Source organism: Mus caroli, unplaced genomic scaffold, assembly GCF_978045245.1.
Source record: "Mus caroli unplaced genomic scaffold, Mus_caroli_1 scaffold_5, whole genome shotgun sequence".
Lineage (NCBI taxonomy): Eukaryota > Metazoa > Chordata > Mammalia > Rodentia > Muridae > Mus > Mus caroli.
Window position 1 is genome coordinate 48,066,158 of NW_028227260.1, and position 21,063 is coordinate 48,087,220.

The following is a 21,063-nucleotide window of genomic DNA, read 5'->3' on the forward strand; positions in this document are numbered from 1 at the left end:
GATTCCCAGGGCCAGGAAGAAGGAATGGGTTGGTTGGGGGACCAGGGGGAAGGGGGAAGGGATAGGGGATTTGTGGAGAGGAAACTAGGAAAAGGGATAGTATTTGAAATGTAAATGAAGAAAATATCTAATAAAAAATAAAATAAAGGCAGTATGTAAAACCATCAGATTTGTCATACATTTTGAACTGATTTTCAAAGATGGAAACCACGCCCTAGAAAAAGAAAGAAAGTAATCCCTCAACAAACCAAAAAAAGACAGCCACAAAAACAGAATGCCAACTCTAAAAGCAAAAATAATAGGAAGCAACAATTATTTTACCTTAATATCTCTTAATATCAATGGACTCAATTCCCCAATAAAAGACATACACTAACAGACTGGCTACATAAACAGGACCCAACATTCTGCTGCTTACAGGAAACACATCTCAGGGAAAAAGACAGACACTACCTCAGAGTGAAAGGCTGGAAAACAATTTCCCAAGCAAATGGTCTGAAGAAACAAGCTGGAGTAGCCATTCAAATATCGAATAAAATTGACTTCCAACCCAAATCAAAAAAGACAAGGAGGGACACTTCATACTCATCAAAGGTAAAATCCTCCAAGAGGAAGTCTCAATTCTGAATATCTATGCTCCAAATGCAAGGGCAGCCACATTCATTAAAGAAACTTTAGTAAAGCTCAAAGCACATATTGAACCTCACACAATAATAGTGGTAGACTTCAACACACCACTTTCATCAATGGACAGATCGTGGAAACAGAAACTAAACAAGGACACAGGGAAACTAACAGAAGTGATGAAGCAAATAGACTTAACAGATATCTACAGAACATTTTATCCTAAAACAAAAGGATATACCTTCTTCTCAGCACTTCATGGTACCTTCTCCAAAATTGACCATATAATTGGTCACAAAACAGGCCTCAACAGATACAAAAATATTGAAATTGTCCCATGCATTCTATCAGACCACCATGGACTAAGGCTCATCTTCAATAACAACATAAATAATGGAAAGCCAACATTCACCTGGAAAATGAACAACACTCTTCTCAATGATACCTTGGTTAAGGAAGGAATAAAGAAAGAAATTAAAGACCTTTTAGAGTTTAATGAAAATGAAGCCACAACATACCCAAACTTATGGGACACTATGAAAGCATTTCTAAGAGGGAAACTCATAGCTCTGAGTGCCTCCAAAAAGAAACTAGAGAGAGCACACACTAGCAGCTTGACAACAGACCTAAAAGCTCTAGAACAAAAGGAAGCAAATTCACCCAAGAGGAGTAGAAGGCAGGAAATAATCAAACTCAGGGGTGAAATCAAGGAAGTGGAAACAAGAACTATTCAAAGAATCAACCAAACAAGGAGCTGGTTCTTTGAGAAAATCAACAAGCTAGATAAACCCTTAGCCAGACTCACTAGAGGGCACAGGGACAGCATCCTAATTAACAAAATCAGAAATGAGGCCTGTATGACAGCAATGCATACACTAGCAAGCGTTTGCTGCAAGGACTCTGATATAGCTGTCTCTTGTGAGACTAGGCCGGGGCCTAGCAAACACATAAGTGGATGCTCACAGTCAGCTATTGGATAGATCACAGGGCCCCCAATGGAGGAGCTAGAGAAAGTATCCAAGGAGATAAAGAGATCTGCAACCCTGTAGGCGCAACATTATGAACTAACCAGTACCCTGGAGCTCTTGACTCTAGCTGCATACGTATCAAAAGATGGCCTAGTAGGCCATCACTGGAAAGAGAGGCCCATTGGACACGCAAACTTTATATGCCCCAGTACAGGGGAACGCCAGGGCCAAAAAAAATGGGAATGGGTGGGTAGGGAAGTGGGGGTAGGGTGTGGGGGACTTTTGGGATAGCATTGGAAATGTAATTGAGGAAAATATGTAATATATATATATATATATATATATATATATATATATCAGAAATGAAAACGGAGACATAACAACAAACCCGGAAGAAATTCAAAACACCATCAGATCCTTCTACAAAAGGCTATACTCAACAAAACTGGAAAACCTGGACGAAATGGACAAATTTCTAGACAGATACCAACTACCAAAGTTAAACCAGGATCAAGTTAACGATCTAAACACTCCCATATCCCCTAAAGAAATAGAAGCAGTCATTAATAGTCTCCCAACCAAAAAAAAAAAGCCCAGGACCAGATGGGTTTAGTGCAGAGTTCTATCAGACCTTCAAAGAAGATCTAATCCCAGTTCTTCACAAACTATTCCACAAAATAGAAGTAGAAGGTACTCTACCCAACTCATTCTATGAAGCCACAATTACTCTGATACCTAAACCACAGAAAGATCCAACAAAGATAGAGTACTTCAGACCAATTTCCCTTATAAATATCGATGCAAAAATACTCAATAAAATTCTCGCTAACCGAATCCAAGAACACATCAAAACAATCATCCATCCTGATCAAATAGGTCTTATTCCAGGGATGTAGGGATGGTTTAATATACGAAAATCCATCAACATAATCCATTATATAAACAAACTCAAAGACAAAAACCACATGATCATCTCCTTAGATGTGGAGAAAGCATTTGACAAAAATCCAACACCCATTCATGATAAAAGTCTTGGAAAGATCAGGAATTCAAGGCCCATACCTAAACATAATAAAAGCAATCTACAGCAACCCAGTAGCCAACATCAAAGTAAATGGTGAGAAGTTGAGCTGATTTTCTAGGGAAAATAATAACATATAGTTTTATATGCACTGTTTGGAAGTACATTTTAATGTAACCTGACACTTTCCCGGAGTAATGTAAATAAAAATATTGTGGAAGATAAATATCATGAAGTTACTGGCACTGAGACAACTTTACCTTGATTTAACAGGGTATAAAACTGAGTCAGCACATACTTTCCACTTCTACAGTAATCTCTACTGGAAATTTTCAACATCCAATAAAGATGTAAAATTAAAATTGCAAAGATCACACTGACAGACTCTTCATAGTTATTCATTATGTAATGAATTTACTGATATACTCACTGTATCTTGCATGTATGTGTTGGCAGTTGTGAAATTTTCAAATTATTTTGCAACTTAAAAGCATGAAGAAAATGCAGAATATATTACTGTGGCACTTCTTATTCATTATAATCTATGTTTTAAATTTAAGAAACTAGCAAGTGGCTAATATTGCTAAATATTCTAAGTCAAGCAAGAGGTGCATTTTTCCCCTCTTATTACATACTCTTTCAAAAAACTACAGAAAAGAAGCAAATGGCATATGATCTTGTTTTATAATCAAAGAAAAATGAGAAGAAACAGATAAAAGGAGCAAACGACAGAGGGTCATAAAATGAATAGCTTCTCAACTCATAAATAATAGAAACATAAATGTCAAATGAACTTTGTAATATGGTGTAGGTCACCTAATAAAAATTTAGAATCTCAGGAAGTCTTATTGAACAGAGAAGGCCACTGATTCTATGCCACTGAAGGCAGTCATTCAAATTACTGACCCTGGAGATCTTTGTGGCTTTGTGACAGCTGGTGCCAAGCTCTCAGAGTTTGTTTTCAAACAGAAGGGACAAGATAAGAGATTGCTGTACTTACAGAGGTCTATTTTTGAGTGATAAACCTCAATCTAATCCACATTGGATTTAAGATACTAAAGATAACACTCATCTTCCAGACTGTTACCAAAATGTAATGCTGTTAATGTCTTCAAGTTGCTTACTTTAAGCATTATATTTTTATTTTGATCCATGCCATTTGTAACATTTTTTTAAGATCATCTCTTGTATGCAATGCTGAAAGGACCCTGATATAGCTGTCTCTTGTGAGACTAGGCTGGGGCCTAGCAAACACATAAGTGGATGCTCACAGTCAGCTATTGGATGGATCACAGGGCCCCCAATGGAGGAGCTAGAGAAAGTATCCAAGGAGCTAAAGAGATCTGCAACCCTGTAGGTGCAACAACATTATGAACTAACTAGTACCCCGGAGTTCTTGACTCTAGCTGCATATGTATCAGAAGATGGCCTAGTCAGCCATCAGTGGAAAGAGAGGCCCATTGGACATGCAAACTTTATATGCCTCAGTACAGGGGAATGCCAGGGCCAAGAAGTGGGAGTGGGTGGCTAGGGGCTGGGTGGGGGAGCATGTAGGGGACTTTTGGGATAGCATTGGAAATGTAATTGAGGAAAATACGTAATAAAATATATATATATAAAGATCATCTCTTGTATAAATCTACCTTTGCCTTCACTAAACCTAGATATTACAAATGAGAAAACATTTTTCCCATTGGTCTGCATTGTTACTGAATTTCTTACTTAGGGAAGTCATAGATAATGAATTACTCACAATAAGAGTTATTTTTTGATTTTTTAATTAGAATATCCATTTTAAATAAACTTCAGTCTAAAGGAATTGGCATATCACATATCCCATCAATTGGTAAAATTTCTACATCTGCCTAAGCAGATTGATATTGAAAAAAATATGACTCTCATATGTCCTTTACTCTCTCTTTCTTCAATAGTGGAATACCTGAACTCTTGGGGGAATCCATACTTTTCAATAAATGTTTCTAATGCTATCACAATATAAAAAATCTTAAAATGAAACAGTATAGTATAGTAGCAATAGTATCAGTGTTTGTAATGCATTTCTTTTAGAAAAAACCAGATGTATCTGATGTCATTGTTACCTTAAGATATCATGACTGCCCTCGGAAAGACCCAACAAGCAGATATTTGTACACAACCAATGGTCAGAAGCTGCTGACCCCTATTGCTGAATTAGGGAAGGCTGAAAAAAGCTGAGGAGAAGGGCAATCCTGCAGAAGGACAAGAAGTCTCAATTAATCTGGACCCCTGAGATCTCTCAAACACTGGACCATCAAGCAGACAGCATACACCAGCTGATATGAGGCCCTCAACACACATACAGTAGAGGACTTCCAGGTGTGTGTTCATTCAGAGATGATGCACCTAACCCTCAAGATACTGGAGGCCCCAGGGAGTTTAGAGGTCAGGTCCGGTAGGGGTGGGGGCATCCACATGAAGACAGGGTAGGGTGGGGAAGAGGTGTGGGATGTGGTGCAGAGGGTGGATATGGGGACAGGGAATGGAATATGGAGTGTAAAAATAAATATAAAAAACAATAAAAATTTTAAAAAGTATTATATATAAAACAACATTTTACTCTTTCAGTAGAAGTATAAAGCTGTTAATTCTGGTTTGTAAAACAATGACAATTGAAAACTAATTGTTGTATACTTAACAAGCTAGAGTCACAATTTTCAAATACTTTATCCAGCAAACTAATAGTATTGATATTTATACCAGTGCTTAGAAATACTAGTGGACAGAATTTTCAAAGCATTTCACATTTGGTGAACTGATTTAAATAACATTATTTCCTTCATGATCTGGCATCATTGTAGGCTAAGAATACAGTTTTTAGAAAGAGGTGCTCCTCGAATTACGGATGGATTCACATAACTACAAGTACATATTTGATAAAAATATTCTTCCATAAATAAATTTAATATACATACCACACATTGTAGATTTGCAAAACAAGAGATAGTAGAGTAGGGATATATCTGTCACACAATGAAATGACTCATTCCTGTTCTCTGGGGGTTTCATCCAACATTTTTTCTACCCAGGAAGTGACTAAAATCCAAAAATGGAGTTATATTTTCTCTGAGTACATGCAACTTAATTAGCCTTCAGGTGGAGCATAACTTCTCTTAAGAGGAATGAATTCCCTTTCATTTTTTGTAACATTTTCAGCAAAATGATGGATATTTACTTTTATTTTCAGGGAAATATATGAATTTATGTGTGGCTCCTTTAAAGAAGTGTGTCATAAAAGTCTGGCATATGAGTCAAATTATGTTATTTGATATTTAAGTACAATGAGCAATGGATTGCACACCTAAAATCTTAGTACTTTAGAGGCAGAGGTAGGCAGCTGGGGAATTCAGAGATAACCTGGGCTACATACTTATTTCCATGTCCCTTTTGTCTCATACAAATCAAAGGGAGCATACCCAATTAGCCTACAATATGTGGGTAATAGGTAACAAACTTTTATTACAAGGATGCTGTAACTTTTGGGAAATGTGCTAGTGTCTCCTTAATATATAAATAATAATGTTTTATTCTACCTAAATAAATTGAATTCTACTTGAAATTTTAGATGAATAACTAAAATAATCAGTCCATCTCTTCTCTACCCTATTGACTGTAAAAATACTTGAATGATTTTATTTTGTTTTGAGATTGTAGACTTAATTAAATACCTAACATACCTAATTAGAAAAAGGTACATTTAATGATGTATTACAAGAAGATCTCTGTAACTTTTTAGAGGTTTATTTACTTATTTATTTAATTTTACTAGTTGTTAATATTTTGAGTTAGATGCTCAGCTAATGAAACACTCAGCTCACAATTACTCTTGTGATACTCCTGTTAACAGTCTTAGCCAACCAAGACAATTTTGGCAGATCTCTGAGTAGTATTCCAGTCAATCAAACCAGCCTCCTACATCTTACACCAATTAATTAGGTTATGGTAGAAGATCAATCAAAATGTATTGTCAGAGAAAGATTAATTACTACTTTTCTGTGAATTAATTAGTAGTATATTAGAGTGCTGAGCAAGCCTATTTAGTGAAAGAAAAATGAATGTAAACAGATATGATAACTTTCAGCTGCTTATTGGGCCTCTCAGAAAGCAGTCATGATAGGCCTCTTTTTGTAAGCACACAACAGCATCAGTAATAGTGTCAAGCCTTCCCCTGGGTTGGATCCCAATTTCAGCCTGTCATTGGTTCGCCTTTCCCTCAGGCTCTTCTCCAGTTTTGTCCCCGATGATGTTCTTTCAGACAAGAACAATTGTGAGTCAGAGTTTTTGACTGTAGGATGGCAACCCCATCCCTCCCTTGACCCGGTCTTCCTGCTTGAGGTGGACTCTACAAGTTCCCTCTGCCCACTGTAGGGCATTTCATCGAAGGTCCTTCCCTTGGAGTCCTGAGAATCCTTCTCATCTCCCAGGTCTCTGGTACATTCAGCACCTCCCCCCCCCGAGGTTGCCTGTTTCCATTTGTTTTCTTTTGGACCTCAGGGCTTCAGTCCTGTCCTTCCCCCCACCCCCAATACCTGGTCATGTTCCCCTCTTCCCCTCCCTGTCCCTTTTCCCACCCAGGTTCCTCCCTTCCTCCCCTATCCCTGTAATAATATTATTCTTCCTTCCAGGTGGAATTGAGGCATCTGCTCCATATTATAACTCACAGACAGGAGCCTAGAATGGCTGTCCTCTGAGAGACTCCTCCAGCATTTGACTAAGCCATGGGACTGAGCCCAAGGATCTCAATGGGAGAGTTAGGAGAAGGACTGAAAAAGCTGAAGGGAATTGCAACCCTACCGGAAGAACCAAAATATCAACTAACCTATCAATCCTCAGAACTTCCAGAGGCTAAACCACCAGCCAAACGGTATACATGGCTCCAGCTACATATGTAACAGAGGATTGCCTTATCTGGCATAAAGGGAAAGGGAGGTCATTGGTCCTATGGAAGCTTGTTGCCCCATCATAAGGGGATGCTAGAGGGGTGAGGCAGTATTTGGAGAAGTGGGAAGTAACACCCTCTTAGAAGCAAAGCAGATGGGGGATGGGATGAGGATTTGTGGAGGGGAGACCAGGAAGGGGTCAAAATTTGAAATGAAAATAAATAAAATAACTAATTAATAAAAAATTAAAGACAAAATTTATCACTTTCTTTTAAATATATAACTCATATACTCATATATATTGCCCTGGGACTCCATTTTTTTCTGTTACTAAATGCACATTGTATGAGTAAAGACACAAAAAAAATCATTAATGAATAAAATTTTGTCAATTGATAAAATTTTACACCTAAGTTTTCTTGTGGATTATATTTTACATATTAGGTGATTAAATAATATGATCAGGTAGACAGGCTTCATGTGTGAAATGACTGTACATAGTGTAAATATATTTTCAAAGGCAGATGCCTTAAACTCTGATTGAACAACAACAACAACAACAACAACAAAGCACTTATTAAACTAAGATATTTCTCCTCTTCATTTTTCAAATAAGCATAGTTTCATTTAGCTCAGTTTGCTCTTACATTCATGAAGCACAAGATAACACTAATTCCTGATTTTTTTTTTTTGCCTGCACCAGCAAAATGGTAAGATTAGCATCTCATAACACATAACATCTAGCTTTTCTCTTTAGGGAAACTGATGGACAACTAACCATAAAGATAAATAGTCTGTGGCTAGTAAACTATATACCAGTTTCAGTCTTTTGAATAGTATTCCAACATATCATTTCCAAAAGAACATTAAAACTAATTATATTCAGTCAAATCATAACATGCCAGTACACTGATACAAATTTAATAGTAAATTAAACTATTTAGGGGGGAAACCTAACCATACTGCTTTCATTTGCAAGTACTGTTCATAACTTTCTAATATTTCTACCAATAACTTTCTAATATTTAATGTGGTATACACTAATATTTCTACCAATCTCAAAGGTCAATGAAGATTATAGTACCAGGACATAGTTTTACAAAAGGAATATAGAAAGTATTTTTATATCTTATTTTCAAAAATCATACCAAATGAAACACATATAAGCACAAAAGTCATCTACAATGTATTTTTCTTTTAGTTTCAAGAATCCTCAAATCACTGGACAAATACTACACCTGTGTATATAAAATTCATTGCCATAGAGTCATATAATATGCTGTAACAGGGCCACTTGCTGTCTGTTTCTATGAGTTCATCTTTAGAACATTTTTTTTTGAAAAATTGCATACTATTTTTTAAAGTATGTACTTCCATCCAAAACCATTTAAAATGGCATTATTAGATGGACTTTCTGTTTGACCTTATTTTTATGTGTTTTTCTAATATCAAAGAACATGAAAATGGTATACATACTGTGATGTTAGTATTATAAGAGTAAATGTGTTGAATGTAGGTTGTTACCCAAAACACACAGAACTGTAAACCTGTGCTCCAAGTGCCCTAATATTAAATGCTTAAAAACGTGATTATAACTATGAAACAAATTTTCAGAAACTGTCAAATTGAATGACAGCAAATGTTTCACTAAAACCTATTTCTAAAAAAAATTATAAATTATTTCTAGTTTTTAATTTTGTTAACAATCATTATTTTTACTTGTATATTAATGTTTGCCTGTATGTTGATTTGTTCTTATGAGTCCAGATGCCCATTGGTGTCAAATGTATCAGAGCTGGAGTTTCAGGCAGCTGTAATACAAGGAACCTAACTCCGGTCTTCTTCAAGAATAGCAAACATTCTTTTCCATTGTACAAAGAAAAGTTAATACTATTGACAAAAAGGTAACAAAATCGATTTTATAATTTAGTCATATAATCAGCAATTTTTGGTCGACCAGGGGGCTATATAATTTAAGCAGTATTAACAAATTCTTCTAGAAAGTTTTGAGAAAATTCTTACTCATGGAAACTATATTTCTTTTAGTTTTTGTGAACTTTCAAGGGATGTTTAGAAATTTGTTTTATTTTAAGCAATTCATTATCAGGGAAGAAAAGAGACTGGGGATGCAATGCATTTCAAAATATGAGAAGGAAGCTGCATAAATTTATTCTACCACTATGGACAGCAATTACTTCTAATAGTTTATGCTCCTATTTGTAGTTCTATTGATTAACACTGAATGGTGCATGAGCATCTGCTACATAGCATAACACATGTTTCAGAACTATAGATGTATTTTGGAAGGATCAAAGTGCATCATCGGTATTTGCTTTTACTTTTTTACTTTTATATCGAGAATTCTGCAATATCTTTTTCCCTTTTTAATTGAAGCACATATTCAAGCATGTTTACATGCACTCAAAATATCTTATAAATCTCACTAATGTGCCATAGTAAAATAAGTGTAATTGATTTCTAGTGAAGTATTATACATTTGTGCTTGAAATCAAATCCTGTACTGTCTGTAGCACAGCTAACAAAAATATATTAGAACACAATTAAAGGAATATTTTGGAATTAGTAGGAGAGAAGATTATTAATATTATCCATAGTAAAATTAAATTTTAAATATTGGTCCAGTAATATTCAGTTTTGTGTAGAAATGGAAACCAATTTATAAATAGCTCTATACCTAATCTCAGTTTATTAACATAATGAGAAATACAAATAAAATATTTGTTCCTAATATTACAGCCAACATCCAGATCAATTTTAAAATAAATTCTACTGATATTTGAAAACTTGGCATTTTCTGTTGCTTCATCCTTTACAGTAAATATGAGCCAAATATGAAATGGCCAGTACAATGGTTTCATTTTTATCAGAGGAGACAAATGCTATACATGTGTATATATATATATATATATATATATATATATATATATATATATATATATATATATATATATGCGTGTTTTATTCATATTACATAGATCTTATTATGTCACATAAAGTCATGTTATTATCATTTGTGTCTTTATTTATTTTTGATGACATTAGGGATTGCACCTAAGGTTGCATACATAAATCAGAAAAATAGGACAAATTTCCACCTTAAAATATCTTATTAAAAATTAAATTGCTGTTGTTAAAGATATATACCTTCAAAGTTTTATAGTTTCTAATACATACAATAATCTATACTACACAAAGTCATTTTTATAACTATAAATAAAATTTCATCCTGTCTTATCCAGCTTAAAAGATTATTTGAGGATTAGATGTTCTGTTCATTCTGAATAATCTTATTTGAAAAGAGATTAGCAACATAAGACATATGCAAAGGAATCTGCTTTATTATATTCTATAAAATTGATATTTCATCTACCCTTATATTCATATTAATCCACAAGAAATGATAGAGATATATTTAAAATAATTTATGAATGGAAAGATATTTCTATGTAATATATGTTACTTATAATCATATTCATTTTTAAGAGAAACTCACCTTAGTTCATTAGAGTTACAAAATTGTCACTAATATATATTTCTCCTAGAAAATAATGTATGTTAATATCTACATTTTCAGAAAATTTATAATTTTCCAATTACCAGTTAATTATTCTGTGTATGTAAATGAAAATATATAATGGAGATCTGATTTTTAAGACTTTTTGTTTTTGTTTTTGTTATTTTGTTTGTCTTTTTTTTCAAGACAGGGTTTCTCTGTGTAACCCTGGCTGTCCTGGAACTAACTCTGTACACCAGGCTGGCCTCGAACTCAAATATCCTCCTGTCTCTGCCTCCCAAGAGCTGGGATTAAAGGCGTGTGCCACCACTGCCTGGCTGATGTTTAAGACTTAATGTTTATTATTTTTATATTGTGGAACTTTTGCTTGAACACCTATATTTAAAAAGATAGAAAAATTATGTTGTGTTGACATTTATTGTAAATAAATATCTAGTTAATCTTCCCTAATTTTCATCATTTAAGTAAGAAATTAAAATATGATGAGAATGGCTGCAGAGATAGCTCACATTTAGTGGTTATACAAAACAATTATGCATAGTATACTCATAGCATGTATGATAAATTATAACACAACTGCACTTGAAGATTTGTTTCATTTCCAACAACCATATCAAAGGCTCAAAGATATCTGTTGTTTCAATTTCAGGGGGTATTGGAACCCTCATTTTGCCTCTGTGGCCATTTACATACATGTGATTTACATATACATGCAACCACCCACATGTACATATAAAGTAAGCAAATCTTTAGAAAGGTAAACAACACATAAAATATAATGAGCAAATAATTATTTAAAAGCCCATACGCTTAAAATTCTACCTTGATAACATCCATACTATTTAAATGACTTCTGAAAAATTACAATTTGTATAAATTAATGTGCTCATTGGTCTATTTATATTTATTTGTATCCATAATGCATTTCTCTCACACATGTGGAATGCCCCTTTTTCTTTTTTTATTATTTTTTTTTTTTTTTTTTTTTTTTTGGTTTTTCGAGACAGGGTTTCTCTGTATAGCCCTGGCTGTCCTGGAACTCACTTTGTAGACCAGGCTGGCCTCGAACTCAGAAATCTGCCTGCCTCTGCCTCCCGAGTGCTGGGATTAAAGGCGTGCGCCACCACGCCCGGCGCCCCTTTTTCATTAAAAATTTTATATATAAAATTTGAATATGTAACAAATTTTAAATTTATGAAAGTCTAACAATGTTTTATCATGTGCATAAGTTGTCTAATTTGGTGTTTCCATACTTTTTTATGCTTTCTATGTGTTAAAAACTTACGTCTAATTAATAAATTGATGTTTAATATCAACTTGATAATTTTTTAAAAGTAATTTTTTTTGAGGATTTGCAAAAAAAAATCCTACTTTTAATGTCTTGAATCTGGAGATCAAGTGAGAAATCTCTTTCTTTAAACTTGGTTTTATAATATTTATTTAACAGGTAGAAATATATTTTGATAATCTTCTTCTCCTCAATTTCTCCCATATCTTAACTACATCTCTTCCTACCCAACATTATTTTATTTAACTCTGTCTCTCAAAAAAGGAACCTAAAGCAAATAAACAAACAAAGTGTCTCTTAGTAAAAGGAACTCAAAACAAATAAATAAACCAGAAAACAACAGATAAAAAGTACAGAAAGAAAACAAGATACACACACACACACAATCACACACACACACTCCAAGACAAGACAAGATAGATAAAAACAAAACAATACAAACATAGTGATCATTTTGTGCTGGCTATCTACTCTATGACATGGAGCCTACCCTGGAATGTGATTTATACCCAAGTCTGTTCAACAAGAGAAAAGCAGTTTTCTCTTTCCTAGCAGATATTAATAGTAAATAACTTCTTGGTTAAGAGTAGGACTTTAAATAATAACATGATGCAGGAATGTGATGATGGTGTGTTATTGAAATCCTCAGAATAATTTCCTCTCCACCAGAATGAGAATTCTTATTTCTATTGAAATATTGAAAATTATTTTATCTCTATTAAAATACATCGAAACCTATACGTAATATAAAATTAGGTATCATTTATTATCTAAAGATGCATCTAAAGATGTACAAAAATAGAAAAATTCTACATGTGCCTGGCCAAATAATTTTCATAGTAAATTTTCTTTAGAATAACTGCTATCACATATTTTAAATATTATGAACTTTTTATATGTATATATATATATATATATATATATATATATATATATATGCCACCCACCGAATTAGATTTACCTTTTAAGAATATTCTACTAGTACTAGTAGTATAATTAGTTAGCCCATATAATTACAGCTATGAAAACTTGATTTGCAAACAGAACTAATTTATTTCTATTGAGGAAGCAGTAAAGCATCACTTACTAGATTCAGGATCAGAGTTGCCATCCCCTTCAGTGCGGTTGTTTGGTGCAGCATGATCAAAATACTCTTCCTGAGGATAGCCAAGAGGCAGTGCATGGGATGTACTGGGAAGGCTGCCTGTATCGTGGTCTCCCAATCCACCATCACTGATGCTTTCCTGAGAGCCTTCTGGTAGGTGAAATGTGACACGTCTCTGGGACTGAAAGGAACAAAGAAAATTACAGGGTTTCAGTAATATTATGAATAATTGCTTAGTGCATCCAATTTATAAAATATATTATTTCAGCTATCTGGCAAAGCCACATTAAAATTATCTTGCACTGTGAACAATTTCAGGCTTTTGTGAACAGCCAGATCTGTGCTCAAACCAGTTTTACCTGACAGCAGAATTGCCTCTATTATATTTCTAAACAGAGGAGATCCAATGGCCTAATGGGCAGAAGCATGTTCTAAGCAAGAAACATGTTTCTTTGTTAGGCTTTGTGCTGTTTGAGCACACTAGAAATTTCTGACCATCATTTTTAATATAAATTCACTTAGTGGTATTTGAAAACAATTTACATTTTAGATCACATGAATGAATAAATATAACACAGCTTTCTTATTTAATCAGTGAGATTCCAGTGAACTGAAACAGAGGTGACTTTATTCAATAGTATAAACTTAAATTAAAATTTTTAATATTTAGATGACCATATGAGCAAGATTTCTATTATAATTCATTTAATTTTATTCTATTCTATAAAAGCTAAAATGGCTAATACTATGGATAAATGCTGTGAAGTATTATAAAAACAAGCAATAAGACTTGTGGTAAATGATAATAACAGCAGAATATAAAATGTCCAAACAAGACAAAACAAAAACCTAGAACATAAGACTTTGAATATAAGAAGTCTATAAATTCTAGGAACAGAAATATGCCAACCAGAAGTAGCACCATTTTGTTTCTCAGTAGTACTATTTGATACAGTAGCTAGTACAAAAAGACAGCCCACTAAATGAATTTTACTTCCCAGTTTTCACACCCTTTGGCATCTGGACACAATAACTCTGGACTGGGCCAGTAGTAATAAAACATTTCTACTTTGCTATTCTAGACTACTCATTCTGTAGAAATCCAGATATACTAACATATGTCCGAATGCATGAGGAACTACACTGTTAGGAAGCCCAAACAAAAAAAATGTGGGAGAAAGCATAAAATAATAAATAATAGAGTAAAACACCAAAGAATCAAACTATTGCAAAAGATAAACAATATAAACTGAGACAAATTCACAGTAGATATTTGATCTAAATTCCTCATTGGAATATTTCAGCCATGTTAAAACATTTGAATCTTCTTTATAGGAATGTCCTTCAATGATAACAGACATTGCTGCTCTGCACTGCCTGAATTTCTGACCTAAAAATAAGAAGGAATTTGCATTTGCATCCCACAATATTAGGGATAGTATTGATAAAAATATGTATCAAAAAACTGAATGATTCACAGAATAAGATACAAATAAGAAATAATTGACCTTAAGTCACATAAACTTATGTTGTATATTTTCATGAGAGAAAATAAAAAATAATCATAAATTAATTTTATATGTTAAGGACTTTCTACAGATGAGAAAATGAAAATGAAAATGTTTGAGTTTCATTTTCCCATAAGATATGATGCAAAATACAAATCCATATGCATATAACAATTGTTTAATTTGTATCCACTCTAATCTTATACTCCTAATTTCTAGAATATGTTCTTAATAGTATATGAAATGATTAACGTATAATAATCAATTTAATGTTCTTAAAATCATAAAATCACTCATTCATTCTAATAGGAGTCTGTTGATGTTCTCTTAGAGCAAGATAAAAATTTAGTACTGTGATATGGGGTAGCTAAGAGTTTTGGTTGAGGCATTCTTGACAACTCATAGAAAAAAGAGAGAGAGAGAGAGAAAAAGAAAGAAAGAAAGAAAGGAAGGAAGGAAGGAAGGAAGGAAGGAAGGAAGGAAGGAAGGAAGGAAGGAAGGAAGAGAGCAGGCAAAAGCAAGAAGGGGGAAAGGAAAATCTGCAGGATGTGGTGGCACAAAAATTTAATCATAGTACTAGCTTTATCTACATATGTTGTCCCAGGCAACTGAGAGATAGAATAATGTGGTGTGTGATTCTGCCCAATTCTTCTTCTCCTCACCATCATCATGCACTGTAACAGCAAAAATAAGAATTAAAAAAATAAAATAAAATAAAATAAAATAAAATAAAATAAAATAAAGGGTTCAGTATGTAGTAGGTAGTAAGTATTGTAGACTTTTCAGTCCTTTGGTTTTTTTTTTTTTGTTTGTTGGTTTGTTTTTTTGTTTTTTTGTTTTCTGAGACAGGGTTTCTCTTTGTAGCCTTGCCTGTCCTGGAACTCACTTTGTAGACCAGGCTGGCAACAAAAGTCAGAGATACACCTGCCTCTGTCTCCCAAGTGCTGGGATTAAAGGTGTGCACCACCATGTCCAACTTTTTGTTTATTTTGTTTCAGTCTTTTTTATTAGATCTTTTCTTTATTTACATTTCAAATGTTATCCCCTTTCCTAGTTTCCCCTCCTAAAATCCCCTCTCCACTCCTGCTCCCCCTATTCCCCAACCCACCCACTCCCATTCCTGGTTCTGGCATTCCCCTATACTGGGGAATAGAGCCTTCACAGGACCAAGGGCCTCTCCTCCCATTGATGACACACTAGGCAACACCCATCAAAATTCCACCTCAATACTTCACCAAGTTAGAAAGGGCAATTTGTAAATTCATCTGGAATAACAAAAAACCTAGGATAGCAAAAACTATTCTAAACAATAAAAGAACCTCTGGGGGAATCACCATGCTTGACCTCAAGCTGTACTTCAGAGTAATTGTTATAAAACCTACATGGTATTGGTATAGCAACAAACAGGTAGATCAATAGAATAGAATTGAAGACCCAGAAATGAACCCACACACCTATGGTCACTTGATCTTTGACAAGGGAGCTAAAACTATCCAGTGAAAAAAAAGACAGCATTTTCAACAAATGATGCTGGCACAACTGGGGTTATCATGTAGAAGAATGCAAATTGATCCATTCATATCTCCTTGTACTAAGGTCAAATCTAAGTGGGTCAAGGAACTTCATATAAAGCCAGAGACACTAAAATTTATAGAGGAGAATGTGGGGGAAAGCCTGTAATATATGGGCACAGGAGAAAAATTCCTGAACAGAAAAGCAATGGCTTGTGCTGTAAGATCGAGAATCAACAATTGGGACCTCATAAAATTGCATAGTTACTGTAAGGCAAAAGACACTGTCAATACGACAAAAAGGCCACCAACAGATTGGGAAAGGATCTTTCTAATCCTACATCTGATAGGGGACTAATATTCAATATGTGCACAGAACTCAAGAAGCTGGGTTCCAGAAAATTAAATAACCCCATTAAAATGGGGCAGAGAGCTAAACAAAGAATTCTAAACTAAAGAATATCGAATGATTGAGGAGAACCTGAAAAAATATCAACATCCTTAATCATCAGGCAAATGCAAACCAAAACAACCCTGAGATTCCACCTTAAACCAGTCATAATGGCTAAGATAAAAAATTCAGGTGACAGTAGATGCTGGCAAGGATGTGGAGAAAGAGGAACACTCCTCCATTGTTGGTGGGATTGCAAGCTTGTACAACCACTCTGGAAATCAGTCTGGCGGTTCCTCAGAAAATTGGACATAGTACTACAGGAGGATCCAGCAATACCTCTCCTGGGCATATACCCAGAAGATGTTCCAACTGGTAAGAAAGACACATGCTCCACTATGTTCATAGCAGCCTTATTTATAATAGCCAGAAGCTGGAAAGAACCCAGATGTCCCTCAACAGAGGAATGGATACAGGAAATGTAGTACATTTACACAATGTAGTACTACTCAGCTATTAAAAAGAATAAACTTGTGAAATTCCTAGGCAAATGGATCGACCTGGAGGGTATCATCCTGAGTGAGGTAACCCAATCACAAAAGAACTCACGTGATATGTACTCACTGATAAGTGGATATTAGCCCAGAAACTTAGAATAACCAAGATACAAGATACAATTTGCAAAACACAGGTAACTCAAGAAGAACGAAGACCAAAGTGAGGACACTTTGCCCCTTCTTAGAATTGGAAATTGATTCATTCTTATCTCCTTGTACAAAGCTCAAGTCTAACTGTATCAAGGAACTCCACATAAAATGAGAGGAACTGAAATATATAGAGAATAAAGTGAGGAAAAACCTCGAAGATATGGGCACAGGGGGGAAATTCCTGAACAGAACAGATATGGCTTCTTCTGTAAGATCAAGAATTGACAAATGGGACCTCATAAAATTTCAAAGCTTCTGTAAGGCAAAAAACACTGTCAATTAGATTAAAAGGTCACCAACAGTTTGGGAAAGGATCTTTCCGAATCCTAAATCTGATAGGGAATAATATCCAATATATACAAAGAACTCAAGAAGCTGTACTCTAGAAAATCAAATCACCCCATTAAAAAATTGGGTACAGAGATAAACAAAGACTTTTCAACTGAGGAATACCAAATGGCTGAAAAGCACCTGAAAAAATGTTCAACATCCTTAATCATCAGGGAAATGAGAATCAAAACAACCCTAAAATTCCACCTCATACCAGTCAGAACAGCTAAAACCAAAAATTCAGGTGACAGCAAGTGCTGGCAAAGATGTGGAGAAAAGGGAACACTCCTCTATTTCTGGTGGGATTGCAAGCTTGTACAACCATTCTGGAAATCAGTTTGGTAGTTCCTCAGAAAAGTTGACATAGTATTACTGGAAGATTAAGCAATACCTCCCCTGGACATATACCCAGAAGACATTCCAACTAGTAATAAGGATACATGCTTCACTATATTCTTAGCAGCCTTATTTATAATAGCCAGAAGCTCTAAAGAACTGAGATGCCCCTCAAGAGAAGAATGTATACAGAAAATGTGGTACATTTACATAATGGAGTACTACTCAGCTATTAAAAACAATGATTTTATGGAATTCTTAGGGAAATGGATGGATCTGGAAGATATCATCCTGAGTGAGGTAACGTGATCACAAAAGAACACACATGATATGCAATCAATGATGAGTGAACATTAGTCCAGGAACTTAGAGTACCCAAGATACAATTTGCAAAACACATGAAACTCAAGAAGAAGGAAGACCAATGTGTGGATACTTCGTTCCTCCTTAGAATGGGGAACAAAATTCCTCTGAAAGGAATTACAGAGACAAAGTTTGGAGCTGAGAGGGAATGAAGGACCATCCAGAGACTGCCCACCCGGGGATCCATCTCATAATCAGTCACCAATTGCAGACATTATTGCATATGCCAGCAAGATTTTGCTGACAGGACCCTGATATAGCTGGCTCTTGTGAGGCTATGCCAGTGCGTGGCAAATACAGAAGTGGATGCTCAAAGTCATCCATTGGATAGAACACAGGGCTCCCAGTGGAGGAGCTAGAGAAAATAACCAAGGAACTGTCGGGGTCTGCAACACTATAGGAGGAAAAACAATATGAACTAACTAGTACCAACAGAACTCATTTCTCTAGCTTCATATGTAGCAGAAGATGGCCTAGTCTATTCCATTGGTCTACTTGTCTGTGGCTATACCAGTACCATGTAATTTTTATCAGAATTGCTCTGTAATACAGCTTTATGTCAGGCATGGTGATTCCACTAGAGGTTCTTTTATCCTTGAGAAGAGTATTTGCTATCCTAGGTTTTTTGTTATTCCAGATGAATTTGCAGATTGCCTTTTCTAATTAGTAGATGAATAGAGGCGGAATTTTGATGGGGGATTGCATTGAATCTGTAGATTGCTTTTGGCAAGATAGCCATTTTTACTATATTGATCCTGCCAATTCATGAGCATGGGAGTTCTTTCCATCTTCTGAGATCTTTAATTTATTTCTTCAGAGACTTGAAGATCTTATACAGATCTTACACTTCCTTAGTTAGAGTCATGCTAAGGTATTTTATATTATTTGTGACTATTGAGAAGGGTGTTGTTCCCCTAATTTCTTTTCAGCCTGTTTATCCTTTGTGTAGAAAAAGGCCAATGTCATGTTTGAGTTAATTTTATATCAAGCTACTTCACTGAAGCTGTTTATCAGATATAGGAGCTCTCTGGTGGAACTTTAGGGTCACTTATATATAGTATCATATCATATGCAAAAAGTGATATTTTGACTTCTTCCTTTCCAATTTCTATCACATTGATCTCCTTTGGATGTCGAAGTGCTCTGGCTAGGACTTCAAGTACAATGTTGAATAGGTAGGGAGAGAGTGGACAGCCTTGTCTAGTCCCTGATTTTAGTGGGATTGCTTCCAGCTTCTCACCATTCACTTTGATGTTGGCTACTGGTTTGCTGTAGATTGCTTTTATCATGTTAAGTATGGGCCTTGAATTCCTGATCTTTCCAAGACTTTTATCATGAATGGGTGTTGGATTTTGTCAAATGCTTTCTCCACATTTAAGGAGATGATGATGTGGTTTTTGTCTTTGAGTTTGTTTATATAGTAGAATACATTAATGGATTTCCATATATTAAACCATCCCTGCATCCCTCCAATGAAGCCTACCTGGTCAGGATGGATGATTGTTTTGATGTGTTCTTGGATTCAGGTAGTGAGAACTTTATTGAGTATTTTTTCATCTATATTCATAAGGGAAATTGGTCTTATGTTCTCTATCTTTGTTAGGTCTTTCTGTGGTTTAGGTATCAGAGTAATTGTGGCTTCACAAAATGAACTGGGTAGAGTACCTTCTGATTCTATTTTGTGAAATAGTTTGTGAAGAACTGGAATTAGATCTTCTTTGAAGGTCTGATAGGATTCCGCATTAAACCCATCAGGACCTGTTTTTTTTTTTTTTCTGCTTCATTTTCATTAAACTCTAAAAAGTCTTTAATTTCTTTCTTTATTCCTTCCTTAACCAAGGTATCATTGAGAAGAGTGTTGTTCATTTTCCAGGTGAATGTTGGCTTTCAATTATTTATGTTGTTATTAAAGATGAGCCTTAGTCCATGGTGGTCTGATAGAATGCATGGGACAATTTCAATATTTTTGTATCTGTTGAGGCCTGTTTTGTGACCAATTATATGGTCAATTTTGGAGAAGGTACCATGAGGTACTGAGAAGAAGGTATATCCTTTTGTTTTAGGATAAAATGTTCTGTAGATATCTGTTAAGTCCATTTGTTTCATCACTTCTGTTAGTTTCCCTGTGTCCTTGTTTAGTTTCTGTTTCCAGGATCTGTCCATTGATGAAAGTGGTGTGTTGAAGTCTACCACTATTATTGTGTGAGGTTCAATATGTGCTTTGAGCTTTACTAAAGTTTCTTTAATGAATGTGGCTACCCTTGCATTTGGAGCATAGATATTCAGAATTGAGACTTTCTCTTGGAGGATTTTACCTTTGATGAGTATGAAGTGTCCCTCCTTGTCTTTTTTGATAATTTTGGGTTGGAAGTTGATTTTATTTGATATTAGAATGGCTACTCCAGCTTGTTTCTTCAGACCATTTGCTTGGAAAATTGTTTTCCAGCCTTTCACTCTGAG

At 34.8% G+C, this 21,063-nt stretch overlaps 1 protein-coding gene across 6 annotated transcripts in view; it reads right to left on the minus strand.

The window, feature by feature from the left end:
- Pcdh11x (protocadherin 11 X-linked) overlaps window positions 1-21,063 on the minus strand; it is a 610,005-nt gene that overhangs the window by 159,100 nt on the left and 429,842 nt on the right. For all 6 annotated transcript variants that reach the window (XM_085838041.1, XM_085838040.1, XM_085838039.1 and 3 more), the window contains one exon: window positions 13,440-13,638. In XM_085838041.1, the coding sequence (XP_085694167.1) occupies window positions 13,440-13,638 (199 nt within the window). The remainder of the gene's footprint in view (window positions 1-13,439; window positions 13,639-21,063) is intronic.